General features: G+C 37.1%; 2 protein-coding genes across 4 annotated transcripts in view; one reads left to right on the top strand and one right to left on the bottom strand.

Annotated features, from left to right (window-relative positions):
* LOC132119758 (heterogeneous nuclear ribonucleoprotein L-like) overlaps positions 1 to 19,831 on the bottom strand; it is a 24,613-nt gene extending 4,782 nt beyond the window's left edge. The window contains exons 1-6 of the mRNA XM_059529991.1: positions 19,521 to 19,831; positions 7,263 to 7,381; positions 5,933 to 6,170; positions 5,775 to 5,860; positions 4,364 to 4,460; positions 4,191 to 4,263 (exon numbers count right to left, since the gene is read on the bottom strand). Coding sequence (XP_059385974.1) covers positions 4,191 to 4,263; positions 4,364 to 4,460; positions 5,775 to 5,860; positions 5,933 to 6,170; positions 7,263 to 7,381; positions 19,521 to 19,694 — 787 coding nt within the window. The 5' untranslated portion in view covers positions 19,695 to 19,831. The remainder of the gene's footprint in view (positions 1 to 4,190; positions 4,264 to 4,363; positions 4,461 to 5,774; positions 5,861 to 5,932; positions 6,171 to 7,262; positions 7,382 to 19,520) is intronic.
* The window catches only part of LOC132119759 (lysyl oxidase homolog 4-like), a 174,054-nt gene that overhangs the window by 56,210 nt on the left and 97,844 nt on the right, over positions 1 to 20,000 (top strand). The gene's annotated exons all lie outside the window — the stretch shown is intronic.

The following is a 20,000-nucleotide window of genomic DNA, read 5'->3' as shown; positions in this document are numbered from 1 at the left end:
CACAACACCAAGATCCAGGGTTTGAGTCCAAATAAATGCATGAAGTGATGCAATGCAATTTAAATCAGTCTGGATAGAAGCATCTGCCAAATGCATAAAAGTAAATGCAATTTCTTTTTCTGATTTTAGGTGAATATAAATCTGACATGTTCAATTTGAAAATAAAAGACGACAGACCATTTGCAATATTACATTCACTTTCACATGTCACTGAACCAAACGAAACAGACAAGCTGCTGAACGCCTCGTAAAGGTGAAAGATGGGAATAATCCCTCTTCTGTACATACTGAGAGACAGACAGAGACGGGCACAAATAAAAGGCTTTGTAAATTAGGCTGGATTCAAACATAATCCTCTCATGATGAAGCAGAAAAACAGACAATCAAACATTCAGAAGAAAAAACACTCCCAAGTGCTTTTCATAGCCAAAGAAGCTTAAACAGAAACAGGGTTAGAGAATCACTGAAAAACATGTCAGAGATCACACGTGTGAAATAGAGCACTAGGGCACTGAATAAGAGCATGTTAGTGTGTGTGTGTATGTGTGTGTGTGTGTGTCGGCCTGCAGCAGGAACTCATGCACAGCCGTGATAGTTGCTACAAAATGAGCAGTTAGCGGCAGGAAGTGTTTGGCATTGCTGGGGCTGATGGGATTTCAGCTCAATGTGACCTTCAGCCATCAGCTGATCCTCCTCTCATACTGACAGCAGAAATATAACACACGGATGACGACATAAACACAAGAGCTGCACATTCAGCCAATGCATGACTACAAAACACAGCCTGAAACCACGTGATTTGCCATTTCTAGTAAATAAAAATATGGGACATTTTAGCAACAAAAATGTCATCAACATTTATAAATATAAAATATTTATATTTGTTTAAAAATAAAGAATATAAATATAATTGCAACAAACTGCAAAATAAGCATAAATTAGTATTTGAAAAAAACTGTACAAATTTGTAAAGTTCTGAAAATAAGGGTCCAGATTATGTCATGTTACAATTTTTTGAAAACTAATGTGAAAACAGGGTTGTGTGCAAAATATAGGACACTGATAAATTACATCTCTGGTTTTTCTGTTTTGTTTTTTTTTCTCTAAAATTTGTTTGTTTTTAGCTAATTTATTTATAGTAGCGTTCTTCCACATTAATATTCAATATATTATGTCAACACTGTATAATTTTAGCAATTAAAAATAATTGTAATGTTAGACATCTGTTGTTTCTCTCGAGTGTCTTTAATTCTTTAAGGCAAGATGCTACAGATTAATATGGTTAAATGTAAACTAACAGATATCACCATAGTTTAACTGATTAATCACAGTACATCGAGACAACTGTATTGTATTACAAGTTTTCTAAAATGTTAGGTTTGAATATGCAAACAAGGCATTGTTTAATTATATATTCACTAATTTGCATAGATGTCCAGAAAATAAATAGATTTTATAGATGTTTATTGATAGATGTAATACAACTATTTGTTTTTCCACTTCATAATAGATATCTTTAAAAAATAGTATCTTTAAATAAGATAATTCATATCTTTTAAACTGTTTTTTCTCCACTTCAGCAGCTCTTACTTAAAGAAAACCTATTCCTCTCTATATTCTGAAGATTTTCATTGAGGGGATTTTGGATTTCTCTTTTTATCTTTAAATCAGAAAATACCGTTAACATACAGCAAAACTTTTTTAGGAGTAAATGTTATATAAATCAATGTGAATAATATATGAACAATCCCCTCAGTAGAAACCTTCAGAATATAGAGAGGAATAAAACTCTAAGTTTTGGTGTTTGTAAGTGCTGCAGAAGTGGAGAAAAAACTCTTTAAAGACATGTGATGCAATCGAAATCTACAGATGCATATAGATAAAGCATAATAAAAAAACTCTTAAATATGTATTTTGGATGTTTTCTTTCCACTAGTCTGAAATGTTATGGAAGCAAATTAGACCAAAATCTCAAAATAATCCAGAACATGAACAACCACTGGTTTGTTTCTTCTTTATTACTCTTCGTCTGTTTGAGTCTGTAGTTTTCAAGCCAAATCCGTATCTTTAAAGAGTTTTTTCTCCACTTCTGCAGCACGTACATGCACCAAACTTTACAGCTTTATTCCTATCTATATTCTGAAGGTTTTTATAGAGGGGATTTTGGATTTCTCTTTTTATCACTCCATAAATCAGAAAATACTGTCAACAGACAGAAAACAAACACATTTTCACCATGTTTTATGAATAAGATGTTGTATAAATCAGTGTGAATGATATATTCACAAACCCAACGGTAAAAACCTTCAGAATATAGAGAGGAATAAAACTGCTAAGTCTGGTGTTTGTAAGTGCTGCAGAAGTGGAGATAAAACTTTTTAAGGTATGGACTGGAATTTAAATCTACAGACGCAATAGATAAAGTGCAACAAAATAAATGCTTAAATGTGTATTTTGGATACAAAGAAGAAGACATATTACCCTACTAAATGATCAATGTATGAAAAAACTATTTCCTATAGCATCTCAGCTTTAAAAAGTCATGTTAATATTCATCATTTGGCCTACAGCTGAGAGAAATCAGGCTCCGCGTGTCTGAAGGAGATCTGAGCATCTTCCATCACATTTCTAATTCTACAAAGTGCTGACGGAAAGAACAGAACGCTGAGAGCACCGGAATAAAGAGACGTTTAACACAGAGGTACTGAAGCGTGTGCATTAATATTCTGTGATGAATGTCTTCACATTAGCGTGTGAGCTCAGCTTAGCGCTTATCTTCAGTCAATAATGAAGCAGCACTGAGAAACGCTGAGCAGCCCTTCAGTCTGGAGCCGATCGATGTCTGAGCGCTGCTGTTCGTCACTGATAACACTGTTTACGCCGCGTTTGAGCCGCTGTCCGGCTAGCACACGCACACGCGTGACTAAAGCGCTTCCCTTCAGATGCTGCACAGGTGAAGCCCACACACTCACATGATGTGCAAGTTTGAACTGGAACATGCTCCACTGCAGGTAAATCACACTGAAGCTTCATACACCTACATCTGACACAACCTGACGAGATATTACCAAGATCAGAGATTCTTCAGCATAAAACACACATGCATCAGATCACTGCTAAAAACCTGCAATCAAAATCACATGAACTAGAAGAGCTCAAAACACACAATCACACACCAGTTCTACCATTTCTCATACACAGTACAGATATCCAATGAGATGTCAACAACGTCTAAAAACATCTGAACTCGCATCAAAGATCTCGAAATAAACTCCAACATTTCTTATCAAATAATCTGGGTTGCTATTCACACTAACTACAGAGATCTAAATCAATCAGAGGCCTCTGCAAACGTACAAGATGACAGAACATGACCGAAAACAAGACAAAATAAGCTTCAAAATAAACTAAAATAGATTCAAAATTCAATATATCTAAATAAATATATATATTAAATACATAATACATTTTATATCTTAAGATCATATATCTTAAGGATGATACAGTATATATATATATGTGTGTGTGTGTGTGTAATTCATTTTTTTAACTAAAAGTAGAATTTAAAGAACATTCAATTCTTTTGTCTGGATGCATTCCAATGTGATGTCCTTCATATTTTTATTGATTTTATTTGTTTATTCAAGTTTTATATAAAATATTAATAAAATATCAAAAAATAAGTAATGGAAAATAATAAAATCTTAAAAATTCATGGTCAATCTCTAAATATATGTTCTTGAGTAGAATTTACATAGAAGTCACATATGAGCGGTGAAGAACATTTAGTTACAAAAATAATTCAGAAATAATCATTTTAATTTTTATATAATTTATTGACAGTTTCCTATTTTTTGTAAATAAAACAGTCTGAGAACAAGCGGTCAAAGTGTTTCAGATTAAACTGAACTGCATGACAACTGGTGATTTATTTTCATTTATCAATTAATGCATTTAGCAGACGCTTTAATCCAAAGCTACTTACAGTGCATTCAGGCTATACATTTTTCTTTTATTTTAGCTAACATGTGTTCCCTGGGAATCGAACCCACAACCTTGCGCTGCTAACGTAATGCTCTACCACTTGAGCCACAGGATCACTTTTTGGGTTTGTTTTCATTCTTTTCAGAGTCTCCTAAAGAGCAACCATTGAGAAACTCACACACACACACACACACACACACTCGTACCTCGGCGCAGCAGGAAGGGTTTGGTGTAGTCCCAGCTGTCGTTGTCGTTTCTGATGACGTTGAGGCGTGAGGGCTAGAATGAGAGAGCACAACGGCACTGCATGTGTGTTAGATCCAGCGCTGTGTGTGTGTGTGAGTGAGTGTGTGTGTGTGTGTGAACGCTGCACATTTACCCGAGCGTATTCGATTTTCAGTGTGCAGCAGCCGGCGTAGATGTCAGCCCCATTGAGGGCGGCTTTGGCCTTCTGAGCGTTCTGGATGGATTCAAACGTGACGGCCGTCAAGGAAAAAACTCGACAACACACAGAACACAACAATGCATGTCGTGCTTGAGAACTCAGGCATAAGTATCAGACACCTGGGGGCGGATGGGAGTTTAGACACGCAGGTAATCAGCATGTAAACGGGCTGCTGAAGCTCCCTGGGAACACGGTTAGTGCTTCGTTCCTCTGTGTTGCCGGGAAACATGCATATTTAATGAGTGTGTGTAATGTGTGTCTGGGGAGTGAACACACAGTCAGAAGCACAAGCTTAATTCAAACAAACCCAACGTCTTAACGAAAGGCCATGAAGGTCATGTGGATATCATCAGCTCAACATTAGACTCCACACGTGAAAAATTACCTTTTAAAAAAACTCTATACAATCAATAGAGATTTAACAATCAATCTAAATTTTTTTTTTTTTATGTAATTTTCTATATTTGTATCCGCATATTTTTTCATGTCTGAAGTGAGTTTCACTGATACTGATGCTACTGAATCTCTCTGAAATTGTTGTGCTCGTAAAGACGCACGGTTGCCAACTTCTTTCAATGGAAAGCTGCTAAAGCTAACTCGAAAACTCACTAAATATGGCTAGATGACGTCATGCAATGATTAGCATATTCATTACGCTACTGTGTCATATGTCTGCCTCTCTCCTGATCTCTATGATCACATACTGTATTTTAATGCAGCCAAATTCTTCAAATTCTGTTTTCATTGATATTGCTTTTGTTTCTGAAAAATCTCTTTATTTTACAATTTCTTTTCAGATTCAAGTTATTTTGTCATATTTTTTATAGATTTTTTTTACATATTAAATATTCTATTCTATATCAATACATATAATATTCTAAACTTCTACACTGATAAATATATTACAAATTTCAATATTACGTTCATAATTTTATTAATTATTATACATTGCATTTTTGTATGCGGTTTTACTATCTTTAAATAAAATATTGTTTCTTTGAATTAACTTTAAATAGTGTATAATTAGCTGATTAGATGTTAACTTTTTATATATAATTATATATTATACATGCAAATATAGAAAATTTTGAGTTATTTTATTGGCAGTGTTTCCTGGGAGTGGGCGGAGCTAAATCGTTTTTAGAGTGATTTTCTTGTTTCGATCCTCTGATTGGTGGAGATTTCTCTGCAGAATCATGGGTAATGTAGTTTTTTCGCCCAGGAATTCTGCTCGAGTGTTCCAAATCACTCTCTCAATGGAGAAACCGAACAGGATTTGTGGACTGTGGCGCTCAGTTTCAGAGCGTTATATTGGTGAATGTGAGCGTGAGCAGCAGAAGGATATTCGACCATGGCCTGGATCCCGTTCCTCTTGAAGATCACGATCCGCAGCACGTTTCCGATCGGGTTACAGACTGTGTACAAGACATCCTAAAGAGGAGGAGCAGAAGCTGTTGAGAGCGTCCAATCAGGAGGCTGATGTAATGAGGAGGCGGGGTTTACCGTAGTGATGGGGTACAGCGGGTTCTGGATGGACAGCAGCAGCACTTTGTTCCCGCTGTTGGGGTCGTCGGCGTTGGTGGGCCGCGTGATGCGTTTGCTGGTGGAGTAGTTGAAGTAGGCCTGCTGTCCGGCGATGTAGACGGGCTCCTGCGAGCCACACGCCACGCAGCGGTCAGCGCTCTGAACCTCCTCGAACTCCACCAGAGCCTGCCGCTTGAACGGCATCATCATCACATAACTGCAGGAGAGCAGCAGGCTCATCACAACACAACTAACACAGGGAACTGAAATAACAACATCTAACTCAGCCTTACATACAAATGACAAGCATGCACAACGAAATTACTATAAATGTAAAGGGGGAAAGATTACGTTCCATAAAGGGAAAACAGAATTATTCAAAAACAAATAAGAAAATACTTGAATTTCTAAATATTAAAAAAACTATTATATTATATAACTAAAACAATAAAAATACCTGAAATAAAACAAAAACTTAACTTGAAGTACTAAAATATCTACAGCTAATAAAACTAAAACCAACAAGTGAAAAAGCAAAAAAAAAAAAAAAATTATTATAATAATAATAATGACTTAATTTAGTAACAAAATTACAAAAGCTTTAACAAAAATTAAAGTGAAAATACAAAAATAAAATTGAATTTCAAAATACTAACAAAAACTAAAATATCACTGATTGACATAAAAAAAAATCCCTTATGTGCAGCGATTTAAATTATTATGCTCAGTTTTGTTTTTGATTAATTAATTGATTATAAAATAAGTGTATTTTTGGTTTTAGTTTTGCTAAATGAAATCTTTAATTTTGGTTTTGGCAAGAAATGTATTTCAGCGCATCACTAATACACTAATAATTTGAACAACAAACAAAAACAGCATCAAACATTAATGAAACTAACAAGAAATCTTTAAATCTGTTCATGCAGGAATCGTTTGACTGAACTAAAAGATTCAAGTGTTATTGCTGCCACACTCGATCTGTGCTCATGAGATTCACTCGTCAGACTATAAATACACTCAGATGACCTCCATTCATGTCCCCCAGACACACACACACACACACACACTTCCTGTTCCTGTTTATTCTGATTTGTGTCTTTCCTGATATAGCTGAGGTAAACGTCAGAAAATAATCAATCAAACGCAATAACTTGTGAAGTTTCAGTTACAGAATTATCATTCAGTCGACAGAGACTTTCATGTAGTTTGATGAACGAATGTTAATTATTTGTTCGTTCATTATGAGGGAAGAACATTGGATGAAACGAATCCCCCTGCTGAATCAAATCAAAGGAAGGCATCACTGTACCAGATGTTTCCGAATTTCTCCAAGGCCTCGACCAGATCGGCCTCCACCACGGATTCACACAGTCCTCGCACGTGGACGACGGGAGACGGAGCGATGCGGTGAGCCTCAGAGCCGCTGTCCTGAGAACAGAGAGAGAAAACCAGCTTCACTCATCAGCAGCAGCAGGAAACGACAGAACAGTACACCATGACACTGTCTGATATCTTCATTCTCACACAGCTGAACGAGTTCGTTTGGAGAACCCATTCAGATGAGAGAACAGCCTGTGAGGAAGAGACAGATGAAGGGCGTCCTGCTGTGATGATGATGATGATGATGTCCAACACACATTCACTACAGGAGAAGACAGGAATCATGGGAGAAAACACTGCCATAGAGGGTCAGTATGATGGTCCTGATGCAGCTGCGCCTGTCAATCATCTCATTACTCCTACTGCTCGTACAGCAAGACTGAGCTATTTAAAATATTCTAATGAATGCTTTTATTCAGTACTGATGTTTTATACGGATGTTTAGACATTTCTAATGTTACAAAAGATTTCTATTTCAAATAAATGCTGTTCTTTTGACCTTTCTGTTCATCTGTGAATCCTGAAAAATAATTTCAATTTTTTTTACTTGAAAATATGTGCTGTTTGCGCAGTTGTGTTAGAAACCGTTAAGTATTCTTGTGTTTCAGTGGCAGATAAATTTGTGTATCATATGTATAACTATGATAATACAAGCATTTATTTTCAGAAATAGAACCTATGGGAAGCGTATGTAGAGAAACATTATAGGGCCCAAAACAGAGCCCTGTGGTACACCACAAGTCAGAGAACTACGCCTGAGTGTCTGTCTCCTACAATGACCCAGAAACTTCTGTTTTAAGATACAACTGAAAGCAACTTAGAGCAGTTCCTCTAATACCCACAACATGCTCTAACCGAGAAAAAGAAGAACTGATGGTCAACTGTGTCCACTTCAATCTAAATGTACCAGCACAGCACATTCACCAGAATTAGTTGCTATTTAAAGATCATTTAAAACTTTTATAAAAGTTTTCTAACACCCAAGACTATGGTGAATAAAAGTGTCTCCAGCTGTGGGATTTGGGACAAATATACTTATTGCTACATTGGTGGATTTCGTTTTTAAAGATCGGATGACTGCAAGTTCAAGTGGTGCACAAGATTTATATAAACATGAATATAAATATATATATATATATATTTTATATGATATATCCAAGCGTGAAGCGTGAAGTCAACCATATAAAGGTGCATCAAGAAAAATCAAATGACGTGAAGCACATGTCCCATGTTTAACACACGTGAAACCACACATGCATCTGCATGTTGCTCTCATTCTGCAAGCATCAAACTCTCTTTCCATCTCTTTCTGCTTTGCAAAACTCCTTATTGTTTCACGAACACAGAGATCAACAGATTAACAGTTTGAACTTTCATAACAGCACTGCCATCTCAAGCCAACGGCAGGAAAACACCTTCAGTGTCACGTTCCCCTGAAATCATGAAGAATGTCTAATAAAGGACAGAGATGAGCACACCTGTCTGTCCTCATATAGAGCAGTCTTTCTGGATTATCTCGTACAGCTGCTGTCTGTCTCTAACCCTCCAGAATGAAGTGAGAACACGGAGAAACTGTGTCATTTGAGCGACGAGGCCCGATGTTTGTCATTTACTGCATAAAACCTACGACTTACTCAAATGTGAGTGTGTAAATAGTGAGGTTTGAGGTGAACTACTAACTTTGAACCGTCAGTGCCAAAGCAACGTCTGCGGTTGGAAAATGACCTGCAGAAATGCGATGCAGCGCTCCTGCTGAAGAATCACATCACAATAGAAAAAACACTCAAAATAAAGCTTCACAAACATCAAACCACTTCCACTGCAGATGACACTTCCACTGCACAAACCAGACGACAGCAAGACAAACACCAGCGCCATCTTACACACATTCACCTTCAGCCACTGCATTCATGCGTTTAACTGGGAATCGAACCCCTGAGCTTGGCGTTGCTGGCGCTGTGCTCTACTCTCTGTGAAAGTACTGACAGTCAGCGACAATTTTACTCAATTTAAAATGCAATTATCTGGCCAAAAACATACTTGAGTGAAAGTAAAACAAAACAGTACAATTTAAATTTGAACTTCGGCATTACAATTTTTTCACGTAACCAGTCGAAATTCTAATTTAATAATATAAAACATATACACAATATAAAATAAAATGATTCATTAAAATGTATAAATAGTAATAATAATTAATATTAAAAATAAGCTGAAATATTTTCATATCTAAATTTACTTGATATAAAATTGCAAATATCTGGCCAAAAATTGTGAAAATAAAAAGGTACTGTGAAACTTAAAACTGTAGTTAAGTATTTAAAAAGTAACCTCTCAAAATTATTATTTAGTAGCTGAATAATACACAATATAAAAATAAAACAATACACAATTAATAATAATTAAAAATTCATATAAAATAAAAAACATACTTAAGTGGAAACTTTACTTAAGTATCATAAAAAAGAAACAACCTCTCAAAAATCATATTTAATAATATAATATACAACAACAAAAAAAGAACAAAATGTATTAATGAAATTTATTTATATTATGAATAGTAAATAAAATAAAATAAATTTGAACTAAATTAATATAAAGTAAAGCAAACTAAATGATAAATGGTAATGATTACAGTAAATTAAATTCAATTGTACTGAAATATTACAAGCAACCTCCCAAAAAAGAAGTAAGGAGAATGTTGTTTAAGCATTTGAATCATCTGAATGAACTGAATAAAAATCAAGTCTTTATATGTCAGACGGACTTAAAACGAAATGCAACAGCACAGAAGTCAAAAACATTCATCTGTATTGCATGTTTACAGAAAACTACAATTAACTAAAAATTATCAAATATTCTGCAAATAACTATTTGTAATACTGCGATTAAGAGTACAAATGTTCAGTTAAAACTGCATGTGAGTGAAGAATAAATCTACTTAAATAACCCTAAATGATGCTTAAGTACAGTGATCAAGTATAAGTATTCACACCCCTGCTCAAACATACTTAGTTTATTTGTTTGTGTGTATCTGTGTCAGATCAGACAGGTTTCCTGTTGGAATCATATTGATTTCACACATCTGACTTTAATTACACAAATGCATAAACATGTTTATCAGCCAGACAAACAAAACAACTACGCCATACACAAAACAAACGCAGGTCAAGAAAATCTGTCTAGAGTGCATGTCTACAGAAAACACTGATTAAAAACGCAGCACAGCAGAACACGAAACACATTCTAGAGATACAGAGACACACCAAAAACAAGAACATCAAACCTAAGAGCATTGAAAGCTGCGAAAACGCAACAAGCACTTCTCATGTCAAAAGAAAATTAGTAATGAGCAAGAAGTTCATCAAGTTTCTTCTTCAGAATGCGGTTACATAAGAGAACACAAAAAAGTTTAAACTGCACAAATCCTCAAAATAATACTGATGAATCTGTGTCAGTGCAGACAGGTTTCCAATTGGAATGAGATCACTGAGATCATGCTGAGATCAGATTGAGATCAGTCCGAAATCATGCTGAGATTAGACTGATAACACACTGAAATCAGACTAAGATAACGCTGAGATCACCTTGAGACCATTCTGAGATCAGACTGACATCACACCAAGTTCAGACCAAGATCATGCTGAGATCAGACTGAGATCAGGTCAAGATCACACTGACATCACGCTGAGATCAGACTGATATTACGCAGAGATCTCACTGAGATCAGATTGAGATCAGACAGAAAACATGCTGAGATCAGACTGAGATCAGGTCAAGATCACACTGACATCACGCTGAGATCAGACTGATATTACGCAGAGATCTCACTGAGATCAGATTGAGATCAGACAGAAAACATGCTGAGATCAGACTGAGATCAGGTCAAGATCACACTGACATCACGCTGAGATCAGACTGATATTACGCAGAGATCTCACTGAGATCAGATTGAGATCAGACAGAAAACATGCTGAGATCAGACTGAGATCAGGTCAAGATCACACTGACATCACGCTGAGATCAGACTGATATTATGCAGAGATCTCACTGAGATCAGATTGAGATCAGACAGAAAACATGCTGAGATCAGGTCAAGATCACACTGACATCAGGCTGAGATCAGACTGATATTACGCAGAGATCTCACTGAGAGCAGATTGAGATCAGACAGAAAACATGCTGAGATCAGACTGAGCTCAGGTCAAGATCACACTGACATCACGCTAAAATCAGATTATGCAGAGATCAGACCAAAATCAGACTGAGATCAGGTTGAGATCACACAGAAGTCAGATGGAATTCAGGCTGAGATCACAGGCTCCACTAACAGTTAAAGAAGCATTAGCATCACATTTGTCTCCACATCTCTGCTGTCACTATGGTAACGCTATGGTTCGAGCATCTCTTCAGGACCGACAGAAGTTCACAGAAGTTTAATTATTAATTAATATAAATTATTAGTACAACCAACAGAATCAGCAGCACTTTAAACAGACTCCAGACTCCTGGAGAGAGAAGAACGCTCAGCGTCAAAGCTTGAGCAGAACATTTAAGATGTTTTCTGATGAAAACATCAGACACCTTATTCATAAAGACATGCATACAATGATTCTAAATGAACACACAACACAGTTTATGAAATATCCCTACGAATAGTTTGTAAAATAATTATTATCTATGTTGGATACAGTTCATGCAAAAGAGCTAATAAAGCAGAGCATTATTCTCTGTAACTGTATGAATTATATTTCACATAGGAGCAATTTAAACAGCTTTAATCTCTGATGTTTCTAATCCACAACCTTTAACCCTACCCTCATTACATAACCACATTAACCACACCCACCACATTACATAACCCCACCCACCTCTTTTAGTTATTATACAGCTACAGATAACATTAAATCCTGCTTAGGCTCAACATTCTGGCTAAAATCTCTCACAGACGTTCAGATCTTCAGCTGTGAGAGCAGCTTTCTGAAGAAATAATGAGACTAACATTCGTGTGAAAATCTGTGTGTGAAAGAGGGATGAGGAAACAACAAACATTCTCTACTAATTATCTATAATTATTATTATTATTAATTCCTCATTGTCATTAGGATATGTCCCCAAAACCTTCAAACTGGCTGTTATTAAGCCTCTCATCAAAAAACCACAACTTGACCCCAAAGAACTAGTTAATTATAGACCAATCTCGAATCTCCCTTTTCTGTCCAAGATACTAGAAAAGGTGGTATCCACACAATTATATTCCTTCTTAGAGAAAAATGGTATATGTGAGGATTTCCAGTCAGGATTTAGACCGTATCATAGTACTGAGACTGCTCTCCTTAGAGTTACAAATGATCTGCTCTTATCATCTGATCATGGGTGTATCTCTCTATTAGTTTTATTGGATCTTAGTGCTGCGTTTGACACAATTGACCACAACATTCTTTTGCATAGACTTGAACACTTTGTTGGCATCAGTGGAAGTGCATTAGCATGGTTTAAATCGTACTTATATGACCGCCATCAGTTCGTAGCAGTAAATGAAGATGTATCATATCGATCACAAGTGCAGTATGGAGTACCTCAAGGCTCAGTACTAGGGCCGATACTCTTCACGCTTTATATGTTACCCTTGGGAGATATCATCAGGAAACATGGTGTTAGCTTTCACTGTTATGCTGATGATACTCAGCTCTATATTTCTTCGCGGCCCACACTCACACACACACACACACACACTCACACACTCACACACTCACACACACACTCACACACACACACACACACACACACACACACACACACACACACACACACACACACTCTCACACACACACACACACACACACACACACACACACACACACACACTCACTTACACACAGACACACACACACACACACTCACTTTCACACACACACACACACACACACACACACACACACACACACACACACACAAACACAGACACACACAGACACACACACACACACTCACTTTCACACACACACACACACACACACACACACACACACACAAACACAGAGACACACACACACACACTCACACTTTTAAGAAATACCTTTTAGATTTTAATATATATATATATATATATATATATATATATATATATATATATATATATATATATATATATATATATATATATAACTATTAATTTTTAAGATTTATAAGATAATATTTAAAAAAGAAAGATTTTCTTTTGGATTAAAAAAAATATTTTATTATAAGAAAATACTTTATATTTTTATTAATATTTTATTTTACGAATAAAAAAAAGACGGAAAAAATATTTGTGATTTTCTTTTTATTATTATATATTATTTTGTTATCATTTTTATATATTTTTATTATTTATTATTAATTATTTCATTTTAAGAAAGACATTTCTTTCTTCTTTTAAAGAAAGAAATTAATTGTATATTTTGTATTATTGTAAGATATTTTATTTTGTTATAAGGGAACATATTTTGTATCGTTTTATTACAAGATAATATTTTATAAGAAAAAAATATTTTATAATTAGATTTTATTTTGTTTTAAGAACATTGTTTTATTTTTATATTTTTATTTTATTTTACTATAAGAAATAAAGAAAAAGGAAATGTCTTTTTTAGACGTCTTAGTTTAAATGCACGCCTAGCTTGTAATTTATGCGTGTCTGTTATTTTTAGTGAACCAATGACTCTTCAACATTCTTTATGACAGTGATTAATAATAATACTTCCTGCATTACTTCCTGTCTCGTTTCGCCTAGTAACTCAAGGGACGATCATTTGCAGACAGCGAGAGTGTGTGAGCTCTGAAACACGTCCATGAGTCTCGCAGCTTCAGCGTCTGCTCGTTCTTCTCTCCTCACGAGACTGCAGTGAGATCACAGCATCCTGATCTGCTCGAATCATCTCCACATAACGCTGGTGAACACTGAGCAGAAGCGTCTCATCTGCAAACACCAGCGCAGCACAGATCTGAACACTACAGAGATCTGAAGACGAATCAGTTCATGAGCTGCAGAGCGACAGATCTATCTCACAATCACACATCTACACAGACTGTGAGCTTTTCACACCTTCACAGCAATCCAGCTTCAATTCATATGAGACGGCAAGCATTCCTAAATATACACTGATTAATATCCAAACTGTTTCCATGATTGGCATTTATTGAGATTGGGGAAGTCAAAGGTCATTATGTATGTCGATATATAAATACACACACACAGACACACACAGTGTTTTTTTTTAAATGTCCTTTATAGGGGAAAAAATGTGTAAAATAAATTTCAATTAAGAAAATAAGAAAATTAATTAAATAATTTGATATTTTTTATTTAACTCAATTTTTTATGTTTATATATATATATACACATGCAAAAACACAAACTTTGACCTGAGCATGTTTTGCTGAAGTGTTATCTGACATCATCGAGATGAATTTGTTCTGACACAGTTTAACCCCGAGACCAGAAACGTCCTTTATGAATATTGTCTTGTCTCTCAGTAAGTAATAAGTGTAATTTACAAAGCTTAATTTAACTGAGGAAACGTCTGCACCCTAAAAACAGGGCTGCTGGTTCACTGATAACATCATGTTTCCTCTGCAAACCGATGACACAAACGACGAGAGAGCAGCAGCGTGAACAGGAAATGACATGCGATGTCATCCAAAGAGAACTACACACCACATGATTGTGTAACACTGTTCTGGAGAGAATCACCAGCTCTCCATCAGCTCGTCCTCGGTCACCAGCATTACTACAGCGCAAACACTCGATCGAGCTGCGTCATTCCTGCTAACAGACACTAACTCACTTCCATCTGAATCAGAGACATTCATGAGAATGCTCTCAGCACAAACCACAGGAACAATTCACCCAGAAACGATTTACTCGCTCCAAACCTGTAGCACTTTCTTTCTTCTGCTGAACATGAAAGGACACGTTGATCTCTGAGGAAAGAGCTCCTCTCTTCTGCACGATGACCAGTGTTTCTCAGAAGAACCGAGAGTCACACGGGTTGGGAACAGAATGGAGGTTCCTCAGCCAAGGTTTTCAGTAAATTACACTTTTAAGGCCAGAAACTACAAGCTAACACGTTATCAGCATACTTTCACCAGTTCATTATTCACAGTACATTAAGACAATTGTTTTGTATTACAAGTTTTCTTGAATTATTGGATTTTGGATTTATCTTTTAATCACTCCATAAATCAGAAAATATGTTAACAGACAGAAAACAAACACATTTTCACCATGTTGTTAGAAAAACACAAATGTGTATCTTTGCATAAGATGTTAGCAGAATCACCTGAATCTCCAGCATCTTGCTTTAAACTCAACGTGACAGCAGCACAAGTTATGATATTTCATATATATAAAATCCATAATTCATCAGCACAACAGAACGATCCAGAGCAGGTCAACAGCACACACATCTAATCGCTCACTGGTCAGTCGGGGGTCAGGTGACCCAGAGATGGTTTGCATACACATTAAAAGATCTGGTATCATTGAAGCGCCCCCCCCCCCACCCGAGCGCTTGATTTCATTCTCGTGTCCCGCGTCTCTCAGCAGCGATTCCCCGAGCGCCTGCAGATATCAATAAACCCCACGGGAAACAATATCTGCTCCACAGACGCAGACGGCATCTGTCAGAGGAGCTGAAGACAGTTCAAGCAGCCAATAAAAGCCACTCAGTATTCAAATCATCAGAGCTGCTCAAGAGGAACTATCCTCAGAGCTGAGCGACTCGCTCCGGGCAAAATACTGAAGCCATTACGTCTGTCTGTGTGTCTCTTTCTGAGCGACTGGACTGTGAACACACTCACACACACACACACACACACACACACACACTCACACACACACACTCACACACACACACTCACACACACTCACACTCACACACACACACACTCTCACACACTCACACACACTCACACACTCACACACTCACACACTCACACACACACACACTCACACACACTCACACACACACACACACTCACACACACACACACACACACACACACACACACACACACACACACACTCACACACTCACACACTCACACACACACTCACACACACACTCACACACACACTCACACACACACACACACACACACACACACACACACACACACTCACACACACACACACACTCTCACACACTCACACACTCTCACACACTCACACACTCTCACACACACACACACACACACACACACACACACACTCACACACACACACACACACACACTCACTCACACACTCACACACTCACACACACACACACACACACACACACACACACACATAAATGAACATGATGAAATATTCTTCTATTTGTTTCATTTCTTTTTCTTAACTATGATTGTCCCATGCAAAACCAGGGACATGTACTAGACAGAGAAAATAGGTCAGTTATAAATGATTCATTCATCTTTACTTTAAACCTTGAGTGTTCGATTATCTTGTATGTTAAATTACTCAAATGTACACAATTTTGTGCTATTCTATTCCTCATAAATATTTTAAAATGATTTGTTAAAAAGTAGTTTACTGTCATACTTGAGCATATAAATGATTAAACATCATCCCTCCACATCTTCATTTATATTTACTACACACTTTCACAAGAACAATTAGGAGCACGTTCGATTAAAATAATAGAGCTCAATTATGATTTCATGCTTACTTCAGATGTAGAGCGAACGCGGTTATCTAAACTGATTGAAGTTCAGACACAGTTGTGGGATTTTTCATACATTCAAATGTTTTACTAAAACACACTGGTGCATATAAAAGCAAACGATTATAATTAGACCATGAACGTGCACTAATAAAGTAACCGCCGGGGTCAATTATGATTTCCTGCATCGAACACTTGTACGGTACGTGAAATCTCACGACTGCCTGATGCTCACATCACATCACATCTGACGGCCGAAGACATTCAGAGTGAACCGCTTTCAGAAATGACTCGTGAATCAGTTCTTATTCCTGCTCTCTATCTCCTTTCATGGTAACCACTCTCCAGTTCCTAAAACTCGTCCATGTGAGTTCACAGTTCTGACCATAAACACGGAGAGACTGAAATCACGTCTCTTCCTCTGTGAACACACACATTCGGACGATCTAATGTAAGAGCCACAGAGGAGACCTGAGCTCGAGGTCAAGTCATGGGATCGCACTTCACGAGCGATGTTTACTTGCTCGTGTGTGTGTGTGTGTGTGTGTGTGTGTGTGAGCACCGGTGTGTACAGTGATCCTAACAGATGGAAGTATGTTGTTCTGAACCCTGGGTCAGTCCATCTCGATATATAGCAAATCTCAACTGCTTGAGTGTTTATATCGTTCGCAAATCTTCCTATATCATTATTCAGCTCTAATATAATCTTCTATAAAGCTGCTTTGAAATCACATGCATTGGACTCGATCAAGTGCAACAAAAAGGTTACTCGAGCTTGTTGAAATTTCCCGTTTTTTTTATTGATTACCTGATAATGCACAAGAGTTGAAGAACAGAAACCTGAGTTACATAACTAGCAAAGCAATGCATTACCTTTTCATTTCTTTAAGTAATTTTTTAATTCTTTTAAGTAATGCCAGTTACTTTGTTTCTCATGCACTGAAGGACAGCTCAGGGCTCATGTAGAGAGAATCAGGAGTGAGTTCAGATGCGTTGTGTGTGAACATGATCTTACTGTAGATCTAGACTCAATATCACACTCACACAAACACAGATTCAGTCTTCCTCAAAATCAATAAAAACAGTCAAATGCAAACTCTGAATAAGGAAAACGTGCAATAATTATGTTAAATAACACAAAGGTTATTAACCAGAGTTCTCACAACTTGCAATTTTCTTGCATTATCATCAGCGAAATCAGTGGAGAAAACATGAGAAAAAGCTACAAAAAACGGAACTTAAGTAACGCAACTAGTTAGTTCTTTAGGTAATAACGCAACATTGTAATGCACTATTTTTAAAAGCAACTTTCCCCAACTGTGCACAACCACCAGTTTTTATTTTAATTTACTTGGTTTAACCGCACTACCGTCTTTGTGTCACGGCGAGCAACACTTTTTGGGTTATACATGCGTTTACGGATTTTAATATCGGCTCTGGATGATCTGAGCTCCTTGAAACGAAATATTGTGCACTTTGGTGTTTCTTGAGGCCTGTTCACAGACAGATGTAGCTCCAACAGTGCCAATGTGTCCAGATCATCACGACAGAGACGCTTAAAAACAGACTAGTGTGAATGATGAGATTAGATTTTATTTTTATATATACAAATGAGGAACATTAGAAGTGTTCAAGCATCCTCTAGAAACAACCCAACAATTACTAGCATTTTTGGAAATTAGGTACATCATCAAAAGCTGTCTAGTTAGGAATCGAACACAAGTACCTCATTACTTCCATGGTACTTTGATATGCATCAAACGGTCGTTTCCCATTGCATGCATGCAATAAACTGATTTATTAAACTGTGAAGAACCTCTGATTCAGCACATGGTTTAACAGTGGCAGATTACTCTTTATGCATATAAATGAAAATGATCATGTCATTTAACAACAACAAAAAAGTGTTTAATCTTTTTAACGACATTGATTTTTACATGCAAAACGTATTAATAAGTTAAAAGAGGTTAATTATAAAAGATAAACGCATGCTTTTGATGTAGTGAACACTTATCTTGTACCTAAACTCATTTATTTGATCGTGCCGTTAGTCTCAGATTAAGTTTTTCTAATTGTTTTAGTAGAAAAAGATGACCGGTTGTGTTTATGCATACAAAATATGAAACAGAATGGTTCCTTGTGTACATTTAATTTCACTAGAATCATGCTTTTGATTATTTTTACTAACTATAATCACAATTAGACCAGAAACATGTCTAAGTTGAATGCACAGAGCCTGATTTCTGAGATCATGACACTTCAGCCTCGCTAGGGTAACTCACGCTGAACTGTGGTCAATGTGTTTTTATCTCATTGATGTCTCTGAACTGAATGGCTCTGTTCCTGTTTGTCATCTCCTGATTCCTCATTCCTCTCGCAGTGTTTTGACATCATGCACTAAACCCAGCGCTATCAGTATATTATAAATATATCAGTCAGATGATGATGATGATGATGAAGAGTGATGCGGCTCTGACCTTCCTCTCCGCGCAGCTCCAGCGCGCTCTGCTCTGTCCTTCATCCTCCTCATCGTCACCCAGGAGCCCCGCGGATGCTGAGTCTGACTCCTCGCCTTCCTCCAGCTCCTCCTCATCCTCGGCGGACACCTTCAGGCGCTTGGGCGCGCGCTCGTACTCCTGCAGCACGGACATGATGTATCAATCAACCGCTCGCTCACAATCAATAATCGGAGGATGATCGAAGCGATCTGGAAGGAGCGCACACACACACACACACACACACACACGCGCGCGCTCATGTGCTGCTCTGGCAACAGCTCCGTGCGCTCACGCCCTCGATCACTGCGCCTCTGACGTCACGCCGGGTTTTGATTGGACCCGGCGTCTGAGTGACAGCGAGGCGGCGGCGCTGATTGGCTGAGAGCGGGGCATGCGTGCAGAACACGGGACTGCTTTAGTTAGTGTGACATTAGAAATAATTACAATCATCACTTTTGA

Source organism: Carassius carassius, chromosome 38 (genome assembly GCF_963082965.1).
Source record: "Carassius carassius chromosome 38, fCarCar2.1, whole genome shotgun sequence".
NCBI lineage: Eukaryota > Metazoa > Chordata > Actinopteri > Cypriniformes > Cyprinidae > Carassius > Carassius carassius.
Note: the sequence above shows the minus strand (reverse complement) of the source record. Positions and strands in the feature narration are given on the sequence as shown.